The sequence below is a fragment of the Geotrypetes seraphini genome, chromosome 5 (genome assembly GCF_902459505.1).
Source record: "Geotrypetes seraphini chromosome 5, aGeoSer1.1, whole genome shotgun sequence".
In the NCBI taxonomy this organism is placed as follows: domain Eukaryota; kingdom Metazoa; phylum Chordata; class Amphibia; order Gymnophiona; family Dermophiidae; genus Geotrypetes; species Geotrypetes seraphini.
Genome location: NC_047088.1, coordinates 96615919 through 96636594, shown reverse-complemented (window position 1 = coordinate 96636594; position 20676 = coordinate 96615919). Strand labels below are relative to the sequence as shown.

Here is a 20676-nt window from a genome sequence, read left to right as displayed (position 1 = left end):
GAGACTATTACGGAGAATGAAGAAATAAAGCCCAAACAAGCTACAGAGCTGGCCTGCTTTTTTCAAAATGCTATATATTTTGCATGTGTCATTAATTTCTTGACAGAAAAAATTCTCTGGAAATAAACTGCAAGCAAAAAAAAAAACCCTCAAAATTTCTGTGAAATGTGCTGTGGGACATTTTGCCTTGAACTCGTGTGGGGCCCACTGTGTTAAAAAAATAAATAAATAAAACCCAGATTTATTATTTTATTTTATTTTTTTCTTTTGTGAGATTTTTATTTATTTTTCAGTCCTGAAGTTGCAGGAGAAACTTACTTGGCAAAACATGTGCAATTTCAAAACTTTACAAGCAGATGGGCTTCTGGGCATTTGCATTCTTACACTATGTACTAAGTTTGTCTGGTTTACCCCTTTTAATGCAAACAGCAGATATGGGCCCTGTAGCTTGTTTTTAGCTCAGTTTCAGGGACTTTGCTTTTTTTTCCCCTTCACACAGGGCATCACACCCCTTAAGATTGTCACTGCAAACACTGCACTACATCTGAAGGCGCTGCTTGATTTTGAGGATGATGCTGGTGACAAGTTTGTAGCGGGAGATGAGTGGCTCTTTGAGGGTCCTGGTGAGTCTCACTTTTCACTGCATTTCTTTCTGAGCTCCTCCCCTTCATGCACTGAGTTGGGAAACTTCAGTGGCATGGCTGTTTGTACATGTAATACTAAAAATATAAAGGGGGTAATTCTATAATAGTGCATCTAAATACAGTGGTGCCTCACACAACGAACTTAATTGGTTCCAGGAGCAAGTTTGTTATGCGAAACGTTCGTTATGTGAAACGCGTTTTCCCATAAGAATACATGTAAAAAAAAAAAATTCGTTCTGCAGCATAAAATATGCTAAGATGACATAAAAAAAGATAAATTTTTGGTTATTATTTTTATTTAGATACATCTAAAAACATAATTGTTTTTTAAAACAACACACATTTTTTAAATTTAAAGACAGACTAAGTAGAGTCTAATTTTACAGTGAGAGAGGGCAGAGTCTCAGCGGCAAAAACTGGGACTTAACTGTTCATTTTTTTTTTTTTCTACCGTGTTTCCCCGATGATAAGGCAGGGCCATCAAATAAGACAGCCCCCCCTTTTTAGAAAAAAATGTAAAATAAGGCACCCCCCCGCAAATAAGCCACCCACCGATACCTGCGCTTACCCGAATCGGGTGGTACGGTGGGTGACTCCGTGTGGTCCCTGGCACCCCCGACACGATCGGGGCAAGAGGGAGCTCAAGCCCTCTTGCCCCCCCGACTCCCCGACACGATCGGGGCAAGAGGGAGCCCAAGCCCTCTTGCCCCCCGACTCCCCGACACGATCGGGGCAAGAGGGAGCCCAAGCCCTCTTGCCCCCCCGACTCCCCGACACGATCGGGGCAAGAGGGAGCCCAAGCCCTCTTGCCCCCCCCCGACTCCCCGACACGATCGGGGCAAGAGGGAGCCCAAGCCCTCTTGCCCCCCGACTCCCCGACACGATCGGGGCAAGAGGGAGCCCAAGCCCTCTTGCCCCGCCGATTCCCCAACTCCCCGACAATATCGGGCCAGGAGGGAGCCCAAGTCCTCCTGGCCACGGCGACCCCCTAACCCCACCCTGCACTACATTACGGGCAGGAGGGATCCCAGGCCCTCCTGCCCTCGACGCAAACCCCCCCCTCCCCCCAACGACCGCCCCCCCCAAGAACCTCCGACCGCCCCCCCAGCCGACCCGCGACCCCCCTGGCCGACCCCCACGACACCCCCAACCCCCTTCCCCGTACCTTTCTGTAGTTGGCCGGACAGACGGGAGCCAAACCCGCCTGTCCGGCAGGCAGCCAACGACGGAATGAGGCCGGATTGGCCCATCCGTCCCAAAGCTCCGCCTACTGGTGGGGCCTAAGGCGCCTGGGCCAATCAGAATAGGCCCGGGAGCCTTAGGTCCCTCCTGGGGGCAGGGCCTGAGGCACATGGTCGGGTTGGGCCCATGTGCCTCAGGCCCCGCCCCCAGGAGGGACCTAAGGCTCCCGGGCCTATTCTGATTGGCCCAGGCGCCTTAGGCCCCACCAGTAGGCGGAGCTTTGGGACGGATGGGCCAATCCGGCCTCATTCCGTCGTTGGCTGCCTGCCGGACAGGCGGGTTTGGCTCCCGTCTGTCCGGCCAACTACAGAAAGGTACGGGGAAGGGGGTTGGGGGTGTCGTGGGGGTCGGCCAGGGGGGTCGCGGGTCGGCTGGGGGGCGGTCGGAGGTTCTTGGGGGGGGCGGTCGTTGGGGGGAGGGGGGGTTTGCGTCGAGGGCAGGAGGGCCTGGGATCCCTCCTGCCCGTAATGTAGTGCAGGGTGGGGTTAGGGGGTCGCCGTGGCCAGGAGGACTTGGGCTCCCTCCTGGCCCGATCGTGTCGGGGAGTCGGGGGGGCAAGAGGGCTTGGGCTCCCTCTTGCCCCGATCGTGTCGGGGAGTCGGGGGGGCAAGAGGGCTTGAGCTCCCTCTTGCCCCGATCGTGTCGGGGAGTCGGGGGGGGCAAGAGGGCTTGGGCTCCCTCTTGCCCCGATCGTGTCGGGGAGTCGGGGGGGCAAGAGGGCTTGAGCTCCCTCTTGCCCCGATCGTGTCGGGGAGTCGGGGGGGCAAGAGGGCTTGGGCTCCCTCTTGCCCCGATCGTGTCGGGGAGTCGGGGGGGCAAGAGGGCTTGGGCTCCCTCTTGCCCCGATCGTGTCGGGGAGTCGGGGGGGGGGCAAGAGGGAGCCAGGCGGAGAGAGGGCAGTTAAGCGCAGTGCCTGCGCGGAAGGATGCAGCTCGGGCGACTTCGTTGTGTGAAACGAAGTTCGTTGTACGAATCAAGACATAAAGTTCGTTGTGCGCAGCGTTCGCTGTGCGAGGCGTCCGTTATGCGAGGCACCACTGTATAGGGGTCCATTATATAAGGGAAAGTAGGTGCCTCTTTGACAACAACAATTTTCACACACTCATTCATGCATTCCTGATATCAAGGATAGACTACTGTAATGTAGCCTATGCAGGTCTTACAAAATTCAACCTCAAATGTTTACAAACATTACAGAATAAGGCAATAAAGCTACTAGGACACAAAAGTAAATATGACAATGTTACTCCTCTTTAAACAATATCATTGGCTCCCAATTGCATATCAAATTCAATTCAAAATTTTTTTGCTTACCTATAAATCATTTCACACGCTGATTCCCGACTCTCTCAGCTCTTTGACAATTCCTTATTCTCCAATACGTGTTCTAAGATCAATACAAGATAACAGACTTGTTCTCCCAGGAGTAAGTAGAACAAAATGGGAGTCGACAGGTGCAAAAGCCTTTTATTACGTAGCACCTAGTAAGGCTTGGGATAGGTACGTGGGATCTCTCAGAGAGAGAAAGAGATAATGGTTACTATGGATGGGCAGACTAGATGGGCCATTTGGCCTTTATCTGCCACCATGTTTCTGTGTTTCTAAGAAAGCATTCCCCAGACCATAATGCTACTGCCACCAGTTTGTGTACATCCAACAATTGTTGCTGGGTGTTTGTTCTGGCAGTTTCTCACCTAACACACCAATGTCCATCTGTTTGATGGAGCTCAAAAAGTGACTAATTGGAAGGCAACCCCCTGCCAGTTGAAGCAAGTCCAGTGTTGGTACTCCTGTGCAAATTGCAGCTGTTTTTCACGATGAACTCTTGTGAACATGGCTAGTCACCAGCTGTCTGCTCCAGAGTCCCATTTGCAACAGCTGAACAACCTGAACAGCTGACATTCACCTCTTGCATCAATGGCTCGTGCTGTCCCACAGTTACCATGTTGGATCATCGAAAAGGTTCCATTTGTCAACTCATGATACACTTTAACCATAGCAGCCGTGAACAGTTCACAAACTTTGCTGTTTATGAAATGCTGCCATCCTTGGCCCGGTAGCCAATCATGCCTTATTCATTGTATGATAAATCGCGCTTTTTCCGCATGACAGCCACAATTGCTATATTGACGACTTGCTGATATGCCACCTTATATACCCACAAAGTCTGTGCATAATGCATGCATTCATTCATTGGTTGTGCATCCCTGACATCAGAAGTAGGCAGTGGTCATAATAATGTGACTTGACCATGTAGTAGAACCAGGTGTGTGTTTTGTATATAATATCTATATGATTAGGCGCAAGCACTTGGGCCAACCATAGAATAATGTAAATTGTGGTCTGTGAAGCTGCTGCTAGGTGTTGCCTCCCTGCTCTCTGTAGACATCTGCATAACCATTTTCTAAGACTGCTGTCATAGAGATGTCCATGTCTCTTGTTTTTCCCCATTCATAATTTAGACATTCCAGTTTGTAAAATGGTTGTTCATGTTAGATGTCTCCAGAACATGGACTTCCATCTCGCATATTTTCAAAAAGGAAATATCGATGTTTTTTTCTGTTTAAAAATACATCCATTATCCCAGGACAAGCAGGCAGGTATTCTCACTAGTGGGTGATGTCATCTGACAGAGCCCCGATACGGACATCTCACAAGCATATTTTGCTTGAAGAAACTCAGAAGTTTCGAGATGCCCGCACCGCGCATGCGCCAGTGCCTTCCCGCCCGATGGTCCGGGCGTGTCTCCTCAGTTCTTTTCTTTCTGCGGAGCTGAGAAGTTTTACTTCGATTCTGCGCTGACTGAATTCCCGTTTTTTGCCTTCTAATAGCCGCGGTTTTGAGTTCTTTTTACTCTTATCGTGTATTTTATTTCTTTTATTTCCTTTTAAAAAAAAAAAAAAATTTCTTCCGGCGATTCGGCCGGGTCGGCCGCGTGGCTCAGGCCCTGCTCCTTCGATCTCGCGGCGAAGTTTTTTCGGCCTATGTCCCGGCCAATTACCGGTTTTAAAAAGTGTAGCAAGTGCCAGCATGCGATTTCGCTGACGGACCCGCATCGACGCTGCCTGCAGTGTCTTGGTCCAGAACATTTCCCGAAATCGTGCCGGCCTTGTTCCACTCTTACAACGTGGGCGTTTAAGCGTCACTGTTTTTTGTGGGAGTCGATGTTCAAAATGGAAGCTGTGAAGGAACCTTCAGCTTCGACTTCGGCTGCCGCTTCGCCTGCCCATGCGAAGCCCACCACCACTCCTGCTGCTCCGGGTCTACTGAAGCCGGCTTCCTTTGTCCCGGTTTCGACCCCCGTCTTCGGCGCCGGTGCCTTCCGTCTCTTCGGATCAGGTACCGCCTTCTACCATTCCACCCGTGGTTATCAAAGTGCCGAAAGCTTCCAAGCAAAAGCACTCGACCATGAAGGAGCGCGAAGACCATGCTGGAGGACCCCCTTTCTGTGCGGATCCCTCCATATCGGCTTCGTTGCGGTCCCTTTTGGAAGCTCAGTTTGTCGAGCTCATGCAAACCATGGGACCCAGGTTAATCACCACCATCCAGGGTGACCTCCCGGTTCCGATTCCGGGGGGCGGACCGTCCCCTCCTCCTCCTCGCCGGTCGGTCTCGCTGCTTGGCGAGGAGGAGCGGCGTGTGGCGGCCAGTCCCTCGAGGCGGGCCTCCTTTAGTGATATGCCCCCTTTAAAGCCCATCACGCCTCCAGACGAAGAGGTCTGGCATACCTCTTCGGGTAATCGAAGCCCTGGGCATCGCAAGTCTCAGGAAGAGTTCTTCCGCACTCCATATCAGGCCTGGAATGCATCTCGAGAGGCGTCGAATCTCCCGCCTCTTCGCTCCACGGCCTCGAGTCCTATCTGCTCGTTGAGGCGTCGGGGGACCATGCTAAACATCGTCGTTCTAGATCTCCCTCCAGACACCGAGAGGGGCATCGGTCCAGACATTCTTCACGGCACTCCTCGCAGCACTCTGAAGTTTCGCCGCAGAAGAAGCTGCAACGCATGGGGTACTCTTCGTCTGACATGTCTCCTCCACAGGGGCCAGAGTACGAGGAACCGAGTACCTCTTATTCTCCCTGTCGATCCCAGGTCTCTGTGGATCCCGAGGCCTCGACTTCGTCCAGTCCTTCTCGGAGGCCTGTGCTGGCGGATCAATTGTCTTTTTCTTCTTTCCTCCGGCAGATGGCGGATGACCTGGACATTACCTTGGACACCGGTTCTCGGTACTCCAAGGAATACCTGGACACCACCATGCATTTGCCTCATCCTCCTGCGGAGTCTCTTCGCCTGCCTCTGCATAAACTACTCGATCAAACGTTTATGAGATGTTTTGAAACGCCATACTCCATTCCTGCGGTTCCGGGCAAGTTGGATGCACGATACCGCACAGTTCATCACAAAGGGTTCGAGGGCTCTCAACTCTCTCATCAATCCCTGCTGGTCGAATCCTCCCTCAAGCGGTCTCATCCGTCCCAGGTGTACGCCTCGGTGCCTCCGGGTCGCAAGGGCAGGACTATGGATAAGTTTGGGAGGAGAATATACCAGAACTCGATGATGGCTTCCCGAGTTCTGAATTACACTTTTCATTTTGCAACTTATTTGGAGTTCTTCCTGCCTGTGCTTCGGAAGATCACACCTTACATTGAGTCTCATTGAGGAAGTAGTGGCCTCGCTGTCCCAGCTACGTCTCCAGTTGATGCAATCCTCTTACAATGCTTTTGAGCTTTCGGCACGGGCTGCCGCCTGTTCCGTGGCTATGCGTCGATTGGCATGGCTTCGGACCATTGACATGGATCTGAACCTCCAGGACAGACTTGCCAATGTTCCTTGTGCAGGAGCGGATTTATTTGACGAGTCCATCGAGACTGTGACGAAGAAGTTATCTGACCATGAAAAGTCTTTTCAGTCAATCCTTCGGCCCAAGCCTAAGCCTCAACAGTCTCGGCCTACTAGACCGCCCTTGATCTATCAGAGGCGGTACACTCCAAGGCAGGCTCCAGCTGTGAGGCAACCGGCGAAGAGGCAGTCGCCTCAGAAGGCTCAGCAGAAACCTTAGCCTTCTACTGTCCCCAAGACTCCTCAGCCTTTTTGACTCTCTCTCTGAGAGCATAACCAACCTCGTTCTGCATCCTCCTGTTTTTCCTATAGGGGGTCGCCTCCATCATTTCTTTCATCGTTGGGAGGCTATTACCACCGACCTCTGGGTCCTGTCCATCGTAAAGGAAGGATACTCTCTTCAATTCCATCAGGTCCCTCCAGACCACCCTCCAAGAGAGTATCCTTCCAACTTGACTCAGACCGCCCTTCTTCTTCAGGAAGCTCAGGCTTTGCTCCGGCTTCGAGCCGTTGAGCCGGTCCCTGTGGACCAACACAATCGGGGGTTTTACTCCCGATACTTCTTTGTTCCGAAGAAGACTGGCGACCTGCGACCGATACTGGACCTTCGGGTCCTCAACAAGTTCTTGTTCAAGGAGAGGTTTCGCATGCTGACCCTTGCTTCGCTCTACCCCCTCCTCGAGCAGAACGACTGGTTATGCTCTCTGGATCTCAAGGAGGCCTACACTCACATTCCCATTCATCCGGCCTCTCGCAAGTTCCTCAGATTTCGGGTGGGACATCTACATCTGCAGTATCGAGTGCTTCCATTCGGGCCTATCTTCGTCTCCCAGAGTCTTCACGAAGTGTCTGGTAGTGGTGGCCGCTGCACTCCGGAAAAGGGGTCTTCAGGTATTTCCCTACCTGGACGACTGGCTCATCAAGGCCCCCTCAGCTCCAGAAGTCATTTCGGCGACCCTGGCTACGATTTGCTTCCTGCAGAGTTTGGGCTTCGAGATCAACTTCCCCAAATCTCATCTTCAGCCTACCCAGTCTCTCCCCTTCATCAGGGCGGTCCTGGATACCATTCAACTCCGAGCATTCCTTCCTCCTCAGCGTATGGATGCTCTTCTTCATCTCTCCCAGTCTGTGTCTTCTCGCCAGTCCATCTCAGCAAGACACATGATGGCCCTCCTGGGCCACATGGCCTCTACAGTTCATGTGACACCTTTTGCCAGACTCTATCTCAGAATTCCTCTGGACCCTGGCTTCTCAATGGACTCAGGTGTCAGACCCGTTGACTCGACACATCATAGTCACTCCTGCTCTTCGGCAGTCTCTACCTTGGTGGATGACCTCTTCGAATCTATCTAGAGGTTTGCTGTTTCACACTCCTCCCCACCAGAAGATTCTCATAACCGATTCATCGACCTATGCCTGGGGAGCTCATCTGGATGGTCTTCGCACTCAGGGATTCTGGAACAGTGCAGACCGACTCCATCAAATCAATCTTCTGGAGCTCAGAGCCATCTTCAATGCTCTTCAGGCTTTTCAACATCTGCTTCACGACATGGTGGTCCTCATTCGCACAGACAATCAGGTCGCCATGTATTATGTCAACAAGCAGGGGGGCACGGGCTCGGCCTCCCTCTGCCAGGAAGCTCTCAGAGTCTGGGATTGGGCGGTTCGCCACAACACCTTCCTCAAAGCTGTCTACATTCAGGGGAAGGACAATGTCTTGGCAGATAACTTAAGTCGTCTCCTCCAGCCTCACGAATGGACACTCCATTCCCAGCCCCTTCATCAGATATTCTCTCAGTGGGGGACGCCTCAGATAGACCTCTTTGGGGCTCCCCACAATTTCAAGCTGCCTCAATTCTGCTCCAGGATCTACACTCTTCATCGTCTCGAGGCAGATGCCTTTCTGCTGGATTGGGGGAATCGCTTTCTGTATGCGTTTCCTCCCTTTCCTCTCATTCAAAAGACTCTGGTCAAGCTGAAGTCCGACCATGCCACCATGATTCTGATAGCTCCTCGGTGGCCCAGACAACCTTGGTTCTCCCTTCTACTTCAACTCAGCAGCAGGGAACCATTCCTTCTTCCAGTGTTTCCTTCACTGCTTACTCAGCATCAGGGATCTCTACTTCATCCCAACTTGCAGTCTCTCCACCTGACAGCTTGGTTCCTCTCAACGTAACTCCTCACCAGTTTTCCCAGGCGGTGAGGGATGTCTTGGAGGCTTCCAGGAAGCCTGCTACTCGTCAATGCTACTCCCAAAAATGGACTAGATTTTCTTCCTGGTGTGTTTCCAATTCTAAAGAGCCTCAGCGAGCCTCCCTATCCTCTGTATTGGACTACTTTCTACACCTGTCTCAGTCTGGTCTCAAGTCTACATCTATATGAGTCCACCTGAGTGCTATTGCGGCTTTCCATCAGCCTCTACAAGGGAAACCTCTCTCTGCTCATCCTGTGGTTTCCAGATTTATGAAAGGACTTTTCCATGTCAATCCTCCTCTCAAACCTCTTCCAGTGGTTTGGGATCTCAATGTTGTCCTTTCTCAGCTTATGAAACCTCCTTTTGAGCCTCTCAACAAGGCTCCACTAAAGTTTCTCACTTGGAAAGTGGTCTTTCTGGTGGCCCTCACGTCTGCTCGCAGGGTCAGTGAGCTTCAGGCTTTAGTGGCGGATCCACCTTTCACAGTATTCCATCAGACAAGGTTGTCCTCCACACTCATCCGAAATTCCTGCCTAAAGTTGTTTCTGAATTTCATCTCAACCAATCCATTGTACTTCCAGTGTTTTTTCCAAAGCCTCATTCTCATCCTGGAGAATCAGCTCTTCACACTCTGGACTGTAAACGTGCTTTGGCTTTCTACCTGGATCGCACCAAACCACACAGAACTGCTCCTCAGCTTTTCGTCTCCTTTGATCCAAACAAGCTGGGACGACCTGAATCGAAGCGCACCATCTCCAACTGGATGGTAGCTTGTATCTCTTTCTGCTATGCCCAGGCTGGATTACACCTTCCCTGTAAGGTCACAGCCCATAAGGTCAGAGCAATGGCAGCCTCTGTAGCCTTCCTCAGATCGACACCGATTGAGGAGATTTGTAAGGCTGCCACTTGGTCCTCGGTTCATACATTCACCTCTCATTATTGTCTGGATACTTTCTCCAGAAGGGATGGACAGTTTGGCCAAACAGTGTTACAAAATTTATTCTCCTAAGTTGCCAACTCTCCCACCATCCCATTGAGGTTAGCTTGGAGGTCACCCACTAGTGAGAATAGGACTGGGATAAAGCAATGTCCTGGGATAAAGCAATGTTACTTACCTTAACAGTTGTTATCCAGGGACAGCAGGCAGCTATTCTCACGTCCCACCCACCTCCCCTGGGTTGGCTTCTCTGCTAGCTACCTGAACTGAGGAGACACGCCCGGACCAACGGGCGGGAAGGCACTGGCGCATGCGCGGTGCGGGCATCTCGAAACTTCTGAATTTCTTCAAGCAAAATATGCTTGTGAGACGTCCGTATCGGGGCTCTGTCGGATGACATCACCCACTAGTGAGAATAGCTGCCTGCTGTCCCTGGATAACAACTGTTACGGGAAGTAACATTGCTTTTGGGATGTTCTGACCTGTATGTCCCCATATTGACTTGGGTATCCTTTCAAAAATGCCCCTCTGTGCATATTAAAAAGTATTTTTTGTCTGGTCCCTAAATGTACTTATTCAGGCCATTGTGTTATCCTTTTTGGATTACTAGTATTGTAATTGTGAAAGGATTTTCAGTCATTTTACAAATTCTTCAAAATAAATGGCTAAATGTTCAGCATATAGAAAGAGCTACTAGAAAGAAGATTATCGAGATAAGAAACTAATCTTCTCATATGTGCATTGAGTACTCTACTCTAGCTTTGCTCAGAAGGATGTTTGACCCCCATTCAAAGCATATACTTTTGTGCTGATTTGGTTTTTTTAAGAGGTCTTTTTTACATGCATGTGACCACATAAATGTATAAATGTCTAAAATAATAATAATAATAACAGCTTATATACCGCAATACCGTGAAGTTCTATGCAGTATACAAAGATTAAGAAAAGGTACAAATTGATTGACTTTAAGAGGGGAGGAAAAAAGAGGGTTAATAGGACAGGAAATCCATTTTTGAGGAGAGAGTGATCAATAGAACAAGTTAGTAGGTATGTACTGCATAAAGTATATGACCCCTTATAAAATTACCATCTAATCTGTATTTATTTGAGGATGTATCTCTGTTCTTTGTGCATTTAATCACAGAAATACTTCACAGGAAGTGGTGTAAGCTTCCTTCAAACATGGTATCCTACCACAGACCAGTTATACAAGTAGCATGGATGTTGCATTTTGGGGCTGTTTATAGAAGGATTACTTAATGACTTCTCTCTCTGATGAGTTATTGAAGGTTCCTCTCTGACTCTGTCCAGGGACTTACATTCCACGGAAGGATGTGGAGGTGATGGAGACCATTCAGGCTACAGTGATCCACCACAACCAAGCCATTCGTCTGAGAGCGCGGAAGGAGTGCAAAGACCGGGAGGAACTTGAGCGAGTGACAGGTAAGTCGAGGGCTACTTTGGGGACTGGAAAGAGGAATAATGAATGAGCTTTGAAAATTGAATGTCAGGATCTCATACCCCAGTCAGAATTGGGGTTTAACCATTACTTTTTTTTTTTTAGTTTAGGACTTCAGTGTCATAAAATGCACTACACTCAGAACACAGTTGCTACGGTTTAGGTGTGCATTTTTGAGGGTTGATTTCTCCTTCTTGATATCGGGCTCAGCACCTCTTAGCACTGGATTTTTAAGAACAGCCCTAGAATTATAGTAAAGTTGGGTTTTTTTTTGGGGGGGGGGTTCCTTTTCTTTTCCATTTAGTACAATAAAAATAAACAATTAAAAAAATAATCCTGAGTCCTGGACTCCCCAAATTGGGGATATAGAAGTCTGAGACCCCCAGTCCAATGGAATTGTCCCTTGGAGCAGAGAGTCAAACTGGTGCCAGGATAGTCATTCTCCTGCTCCCCACCCTTTTCTTGTAGCTTACTGCCCCCTTCCTCCTTATATGTTTCCTCTTTACTTACCAATAAAGGTGAAATCCTCTTTTCTTCTTTATTCCACCTGTATGGTTGACATTTTGAAAATAGTACCAGTTCAGCTGAAGCTAGTGACCCAGCTGAGCCCATGAGTGTTTGACTGTCACACGAGAAGAGCAGAAAAGGGGGGGGAGGAGGCTTTCTTTTTAATTGGTAATTATGAAGGCATTGGGGCTGAAGGTGGTGGGTGGGTGAGGAATACTGGGCTCATCAGAGTCCGTTTCGCTTGAAGCTCATGGCTGGACTAGAGAGCCACCTATTTTTTTTTCAGTTTGAAAACCAGTTGTAATATTTTTCTCTCATTTCTTAAGCATTGCCCAATGTAAAAATGTGAACTTGGCTTTGCATCCAACTTTATTTGGGTCTGGCATGAATTTTTTTCATCCTGATATATTCGCATGTCATACCTTACTGCATTAGGAATTAAGACCTTTATTTGATGGGTTGAGTTAATTAAAATGTGTGCTATAAATTAATGCAAACTTTAATTTGTGTTTTATTACATTGGGGCCTAAGTGATAACATTTGTCTTTCAGATGAATAATTTTTAACCATAATGTTCCAATTTCTGCAGTGCTCTCTCTGTATGTGTCTTTGTCCCTCCCTGTCTCTCTTTTTTTTTTTTTTTGTTCTCTCACCTCTTTCTTGGCTATCTGCAGGCGAGGAGTGGCTTGTGAAGAAGGTGGGTGCATACCTTCCTGGAGTCTTTGAAGAAGTTGTGGACATAGTTGATGCTTTCATCCTTACCGAAAAGGTAGGTATGTATTTCTTAACGCACTTTTTCCCTGTATAAGTGCTCTTGACTAACTTTTTTCCTGTATAAGTGCTCTTGGCTCTAACACCTTTCTCTCCTCTTTTGTAGAAAGCGTTGCACCTGAGGGCCACAAAGACATTTCGGGAGGACAAGGGGCCGCTGCGCAGGATTGGGGAGGAATGGCTGGTCACCATGCAGGACACAGAGGCCCACATCCCTAATGTCTATGAGGAAGTCGTGGGCATTGTGGATATCACCACACTCAATAGTCGTCAATACTGTGTCGTGCTAGACCCTGTAGGACCGGATGGCAAACCCCAGCTGGGCCAAAAGAAAGTGGTAAAGGTAAATGTGTCCTAATATTAATCCCAGTGAGGCCACCAGCCCTCACTCTATAACCTTCATCATTAACTCATACTTATTTCTGATCTGAAGAAGAAGGTGTTACCTTTGAAAGCTAATCAAACTACATTAAGTTAGTCCATTAAAAAAAAGTGGTATTTTTTTCCTTATGTTTTTGTTTTATTTCTACATATTACCCAAATTTGTAAGCATTTTTGTGAGCAATTATGTAAAATCTGTGATTGATGCTCTTAGAATATATGAGCGATTGCTCATACGTTCTGCTTAGAAGAAACATAGCTGCTCATCCACTTTCTTCCCACAGCATCAGACCATTGTAGTTTCTGCCCTTTCCCCCTCCACCACCCCTGGATGAATCCTTTTTCACAGTGGTGGGACCTTTTGCCTTTGCTCACACCACTGTGCTGTCCTTCTGATGGTTCTGCCACAGCATTTTTAAAAGATGAAAAACATACATTACTATTTCTGAGAAGCGCTTTTCATCTTTTTTAAAATTCCACAGCACAGCCAGCATAAAGCACAATCCCAATATAGCGGCAGGACTGAAGCCACTGCTATGAAGGGACTGACTGCTGATTTTGGATTTTGGCATGCTGAGCCAATGCCTCACTGGCTCAACCTTCAAACTGGCCCTGCTCCTGCTAATCCCCACCCCTCTTAGTGCAATCTAATTTGATAATAAGAGGTAGGATTTGGAAACCCAGTCTACAAGTAGGGACTTAAATTGGATGGAAGGCCAGAAGACGATAAACCCTAAGGTGGGCTGGTTATTAGGAGTGTAAGTATGGACTGGCTAGGGTGGAAGAGGGGGGGAATAGTGGGGACTGAGTAGGGACTAGCTGATTGGGTATTATGAGTAGGGCTTTAATATCAAGGGTAAAAATATGGAGAGGGAAGGGGAGGTGGTTTAGACATTTTTTTCTTTCTCGTCGTAACATCACTTTGCTAGTCATGGAGCATTGGGAGGCCCCAGAGGGCTCCTTGTGGGTTGCTAGGACGATGTCAAAGCTGTATCCACTAGCTCCTGAATTGCAACAGCTGTTTATTCAGTCTAACATGAATCCCTTGGTAGCACAGATTACCAAGCGTACTTTCCTGCCTAGTGAGGGAGGTGTCATTTTAAAGGATGCACAGGATTGCAGGGTAGATGTCCTCAAAAGACAGTTCGAGGCCTTGGCCTTGGGCATCAATGTGGTAGTGGTGGCCTTGCTCGTGGGATGTGCTTGCCATACCAGATTGTGTTGGTTTCTTCAGCAGATGACGATGTTTACCCCCAGCTGGAGATGGCGGGGGTTGATATGTTGTAGATACTCTGTATGATATGATTAGAAATAATGAACAAAGTTTCTACTTATGCCATCTCCACTCGTAGAATGTTCTGGATCAGGCAATGGATGGGAGATCAGCTTCTTGTGTAAATCTTTTTTATTGATGAAAATGAATACAGCCAGAAATAACAAGCAACAAGTAAACAAAGAAATTGGACAAGGCTGTGAACACAGAAAATCGGTATCATCTTCAGAAGTACATGAAACCCCCCCCTTCTCCCCAGTACCACTCCCCCTTCTCCCCAACAACCCCAAATAATATCAGCGGAAAGGAACCAACAATATCCCAAGGCCTTTGTGTCTGAGAGGCCTGGAAAGAAAAAGGAACAAAGGCACAACCACTTAGGATCCTCCTGCTGTCAACCAAACAAGCAAACTGCAGCTAAAAAAATAAATAATATTAAAACCCTCATCTGACCACCCAGCCGCAAATCCTAGGAGACTTGGAAGAAGGAGAAAATAACAGAGAAAAAGAGAAGAGAGAGAGAGAAAAAAGGGGGGGGTGTTATGTTGGCTCAGGGGAAGCAACCCAACCGTCTAGGAAATCTTCCCAACTTGCCAAGAAGAAAAAAAACCCCAAACATGGTAAAGCCCCAAGTTCGAAGGAAAAACTTAGACTGGCGAAAGGAACCCCACACCTTATCTTTCTCAAGAATCATAAGGGCATGTAATCGATTACGCCATGCCCAAAAAGATGGCAAGTGAGCCGAGGTCCACTCTCCCAAAATGGTCTTCTTAGCCAAGAGACCAGCTTTACAAACAAATAACTGCCCTGATTTGGCTGTCAAACGAAAAGCCTCAAATTTATCAAGAAGAAACCCTGCAGGAGATACCGGTATCAAATGACCCAACAGCGATTCCAAATAATGGGCCACCTGCCGTCAAAAAGCCTTAACCACTGGGCAACTCCAATGGCATCCAAAGTGCATTTTTCACACTGGGGAGAATCCATGCAACCTGCCCTAAATAATTGAACCCGTGTAAAATAAGCTCCGGTAATAACTTGAAACTGACACTCGTAATTCAGCGGAGTTCGATAAGAGTAGGAATAAGATAGATGTATCTACCAATGTCGGGAGATCAGCTTCTAAAGCAGGGATGTCAAACTCAAATCAAATAAGGAGCTGAAATCTAAAACGCAGCCTAAGTTGTGGGCTGGATTTTTTATTAAGATACTTGCCCCCTCCTTTGCTGATACGCAGTGTGGGCCCCAGCGCCAGTGGCAACTCCTACGCTGCGCGCCAGCAAAGGAGAGGGTTAGTCTTAGTAGAAGTATAGGGATGCAACCTCTCCAACCCCACGCCGGCTATAAAATAAATAAAAAATACTTTTCCTCTCTTTTAGGTCCTAGTTCACACTTGCTGTCTAACACCAGCTCTGGCAGGATACATATTTCAAATCTGACATATTGTAATCACAAAATAGAAAATAAAATTATTTTTTCTACCTTTTGTTGTCTGTCATTTTGCTTTTGGTCCTAGTTTCTCTTTCTGATTTTGTCTATCTTGTAATTCTCTTTCCAGTATCTGCTGTCCATTTTTTTTCTCTTCTTCTTTCTTGCTCCAGTCCCTGTCTCCAACATATTGATTTTTCCCTTTCAACTTTTCTTCTTTTTTCTTTTCTGCTTGTGTCCATTCAAATCTTGCCCTCTTTCTTATCCTTCTCCTTTTTAAATTTTCAGCTACCTATCAATTTTCCATCTTCTCTTATTCTGTAGCTCTCCCATTTCCCATCTCACTCTTTTCCCAGCCTCCTATTTCCTTATATCTCTCCTCTTGGTCCAACATTTTGTTCTGTCTCTTTTCTGTTGTTCTTCTTCCCTCCCCCCTTGATGCTCAACAATGAGATGGAAGGAAAAAAAAAAAGATGCTGCATCTCTCTCTCTCCCTTCCACCCCCAGGCCTAACATTTCTTCAGCCCCTTCCATCTCCAGATTCAACTTCTCTCCCTTTCTCTTCCCAAAGGTTCTCCCTTCAAGTAATTTTTTCCCTCTTTCTCCACACTACTCCAGGTCCAACCTCTCTCCCTTCATCTCGCTCTCTTCATAGCCCGTCGTGCTTTTCCCTCCAGCGCCGGTCCGATGTCGCTGCCGGGCCTGGGAATCTGCTGGCCTCAGCGATTCGGGAATGCTGTGTGTGGCTCCTCCTCCTGCTTTTTGCCTGCCACAGTCTGTCTCCAATGATGCACAACTTCCTGTTTCCATCCGGGTGGACCACGGCAGATGGAGGGCAGGAGGGGGAGCCACGAACAGCACTGCCGAGTCGCTGCCGAGGCTGGTGGACGTTCCGGCGTGGCATCAGCATCGTCGAACTGGCGCGGAGGGGAGGACACACTGGGCTCAGAAGGGGAAGATCGAGAACGTTGCCGCAGGCCACATAAAAAGGCCAGGTGGGCTGGATTCGGCCCGCGGGCCTTGTGTTTGTGACACATGTGAGCGTCACTAAACAGACTCCCTTTTAATAATAATAATAATAATAATAATTTTATTCTTATATACCGCCATACCCAGCGGGTTCTAGGCGGTTTACATTAAATTAGATTAGGATCCACATGAACTTGTAGATTTACAACAAATTTATCGGGTTAACAACAACTGTAGCCAAAAATTGGCAGATGAAAAGGAAATTTACAACAAGTTAGCCAACTTCGTAGATGAAGAGGGCAGAGTTAATTACAACAAATTTATCGGATTTAGAACGGATTTGGTCAGATTTGGTGGATGAGGAAGGAAGTGGGTAGGAGAAGCAGGGGGAGATAGGAGCTATCGTGAAGGAGAAGAGTTGGGTAGGGGGCCCTGAGATTATCTGAAGGGTCGGTTAAGGGTCTTGTTTGCTGAAAAGGTAGGTTTTGAGTGATTTTCTGAAGTCGAGGTAGGTGGGGGCCTCGAGTATCATTTGGGATAGCCATGGGTTCATCTTGGCTGCTTGGAAGGCGAGGGTTTTATCTAGGAATCTTTTGAGTTGACAATGCTTTGGCGAAGGGAATGCGAATAGCTGAATTCTGCGGGATTTCTTGTAGGTGCAGTGAAGATTTAAGTGGGGAGTGATGTATCTTGGCGAAAGACCATTTATCGATTTGTAGCATATGCATGCGAATTTGAAAAGAACTCTGGCATCGAATTGCAGCCAGTGAAGTTGGTTGTAGTATGGGGTGATGTGTTCCCATTTCTTCAGGCCATAGATGAGGCGAATGGCGGTGTTTTGGATCGTTTTTAGTCTCTTGGTGGTTTTCTTTGTGGCGCTCAGATAGATAATGTTGCAGTAGTCCAGGATGCTGAGAATGGAGGATTGTACTAGTAGGCGGAAGGAGGTGTCGTTGAAGAATTTTTTTATGGTACGGAGTTTCCAAAGTACCATGAAACATTTCCTGACGATGTGGTCTGTGTTGTTTTCTAATGATAAGTTTTTGTCTAGGATGACTCCCAGTATTTTTAAGGTGGGTTCTAGGGGGAAGGTCATTCCTTTCAGCTGTATTGTGGTGTTTTTGATTTTTTCCTTGGGGGTGGCTAGGAAAAATTTTGTTTTGTCAGGGTTTAGTTTCAGCCTGAACGATAGCATCCAACGTTCAATCTGATTGAAAATATTTGTAATGTAGTCAAGTAGTTCTGGTGTGAAATTGGTAAGGGGGATGGCTATTGTGATGTCGTCTGCATAGATGAAAAATTTGAGTTTGAGGGTGTGAAGGAGGTTGCCTAGGGAGGCCAGGTAGATGTTGAATAAAGTGGGGGATAGGGGGGAGCCCTGCGGGACGCCACAGGTGTTGTCCCAGCTATGTGAGATATTGTTGTCCTTGAGTACCTTATAGGATCTATTTTTTAGGAACCCCTGGAACCAGTTGAGGACCTGATCGGATATGCCAATGTGTGCCAGGCATTCGAGGGACAAATGCTATTTGTTAAGGGATTAGACGATCTTATGGCCATTGTGGCAGATTATTACCCTAAAGCTTTGCCTGTCAGCAGACCATGAACCCCTAGAGAGTCGGTTCAAATTAATTTTTCAGCAATTTCGTCAGTATTTGGGAAGAGCCTCCCAATGCTCCATGATAAGCAAAGTGATGTCAGGATTCGAGGATCTAGATGGAGCTACAGTCACTTGACCTCAGTCCTCATACCATAGCAGCCTCCAAGAAGTCTCAGTGACGCCAGTTCAATAGCTATACCTCTGCAGAAAGGCAAGAGGATTTCGGCTTATTGGGAGGCTTGGAAGCTGATTTGCTCAGACCACTGGGTACTGGACATTGTTTGAGAAGGCTTGTACAAGTTTGAATTCTGTCACCTGCTCCCGGATCTCTTTTTGTCTCTGTGGCTGAGCGGCCGGCAAAAGTGATCAAATTCAGGGCGACAATGACAAGGCTCTTAGGCATTCAAGCCATAGAGCCAAGCTTCTTGAAGAATTGGGCTTGGGTAGATATTCTATATACTTCATTGTGCCCCAAAAGACTCAAGACAACTGGAGACCAATCCTGAATCTGAAGTCAGCGGTTCAGTCATTGTGGCAGTGGCTCCAGAGGAATTTTTAGCCTCCCTGGATTTAACTGAAGCTTGTCTGCATAGTCCCATATCCCTGGAGCACAGAAAGCATCTGAGGTTCCACGTTCTGGGGAAACATTTAGTAACATAGTAGATGACGGTAGATAAAGACCCGTATGGTCCATCTAGTCTGCCCAACTTGATTCAATCTAAAAATTTATTTGGGTGGGGGTATCCTTCTTAGTTTTTCTGGGCAAGAATCCAAAGCTCTGCCCGGTACTGTTTTTAGGTTCCAACTACTGAAGTCTCCATCAAAGCTCACTCCAGTCCATCTACACCCTCCCAGCCATTGAAGTCCTCCCCAGCCCATCCTCCTCCAAACGGCCATATACAGACACAGACCGTGCAAGTCTGCCCAGTACTGGCCTTAGTTCTTCAATATTTACTATCATTTTCTGATTCTAGATCCTCTGTGTTCATCCCACGCTTTTTTGAACTCCGTCACTGTTTTCATCTCTCTCGGGAGCGCATTCCACCTCTCTCTGGAGTGCATTCCAAGCATCCACCACCCTCTCTGTAAAGAAGAATTTCCTTACATTGCTCTTAAGTCTACCATCCCTCAACCTCAAATTATGTCCTGGTTTTACCATTTTCCTTTCTCTGGAAAAGATTATGTTCTATGTTAATACCTTTCAAGTATTTGAATGTCTGAATCATATCTCCCCTATCCCTCCTTTCTCTAAGGTATACATATTTAGGGCTTCAAGTCTCTTGTACGTCTTTTGTCGCAAACCTCTTATCATTTTCGTTGCCCTCCTCTGGACCACTTTAAGCCTTTTTGTGTCCTTCCAGTTCTCTGTGGTCCCCTTTGGTCTTGCAACAGCACTGCACACATTCACCAAAGTGATGGTGGTGGTAGTAGTACATCTATGCAAGACGGAAATACAGGTGTATCCATACTTAAATGATAGGTTGCTCAGAGCCTCGTCCAAGTCGGAGGGAGAAAAGGCAATGGCAGAAGTGTTCCAACTGCTGTAAAACCAGGGTTGGATAGTCAACTTCCAGGAACAGCCACTTCATACCATCCCAATTCCTAGAGTATTTGGGAATTTGGTTCAGTAAGGCAGAAGGCCGTGTTTTTCTTCCTGAACCAATCAAGCAGAAGATCTGGAGAAAAATTTCAGACCTCTTGACAATGCCAGTGTCTTCGGTGTGGCACTATCTCTAGGTATTGGGGTCCATAGAAGGGGTTCCTTGGGTGAAAGCTCACATGCATCCACTCCGGGGCACACTATTGACAAGCTGGTCCCTGCAGACAGATCCCTTTTTAGATGCAGCTGGCCTGGACAGAGGAAGCATGGCACGGCTTGCAGTGGCTTCAGCCAGAGTCTCTGTTGAGGGGCATACCCCTCTAGATAGCATCGTGGATGATACTGACCACAGATGCCAATCTTTATGGCTGGGGGGCTCATTGTGAGATAGGTGAAGGTGGCTGTTCAATTGCAATGCTCTCTGATTCAAGGCAGATTGACTCCCTCTCAAAGGAAATGTTGATAAACAGACTGGAGCTGAGAGCCATATGATTAGTATTACAGATCCTGGAGAAAAACCTGGACAGCAAAGCCATCGGGGTGTTTTCAGATAATGCCACAATGGTGGCGTATATCATTGATCAGTGAGGCACTGGAAGTGCAACATTAAGACTGGAGGCACAGTTATCATTCTATTGGGCGGAGATCCATCTGCTGGCAATCTCTGTGGCTCAAGTAATAGGGGTGGAGAATGTACAAGTTGACTATCTCGGCTAGCAGACTTTGGAACCATGGGAGTGGTCATTGTCCTGTGCATCATTGGAGGATGACCGACAGTCGATCTGATGGCTTTGGCAGTGAACAAGAAAGCAAATTGTTTCTTCAGCTGAAGA

General features: G+C 47.6%; 1 protein-coding gene across 2 annotated transcripts in view; it reads left to right on the top strand.

The window, feature by feature from the left end:
- The window catches only part of MVP (major vault protein), a 55931-nt gene that overhangs the window by 7884 nt on the left and 27371 nt on the right, over positions 1–20676 (top strand). For both annotated transcript variants that reach the window (XM_033945737.1, XM_033945736.1), the window contains exons 4-7: positions 500–623; positions 11167–11298; positions 12496–12590; positions 12699–12935. In XM_033945737.1, coding sequence (XP_033801628.1) covers positions 500–623; positions 11167–11298; positions 12496–12590; positions 12699–12935 — 588 coding nt within the window. The remainder of the gene's footprint in view (positions 1–499; positions 624–11166; positions 11299–12495; positions 12591–12698; positions 12936–20676) is intronic.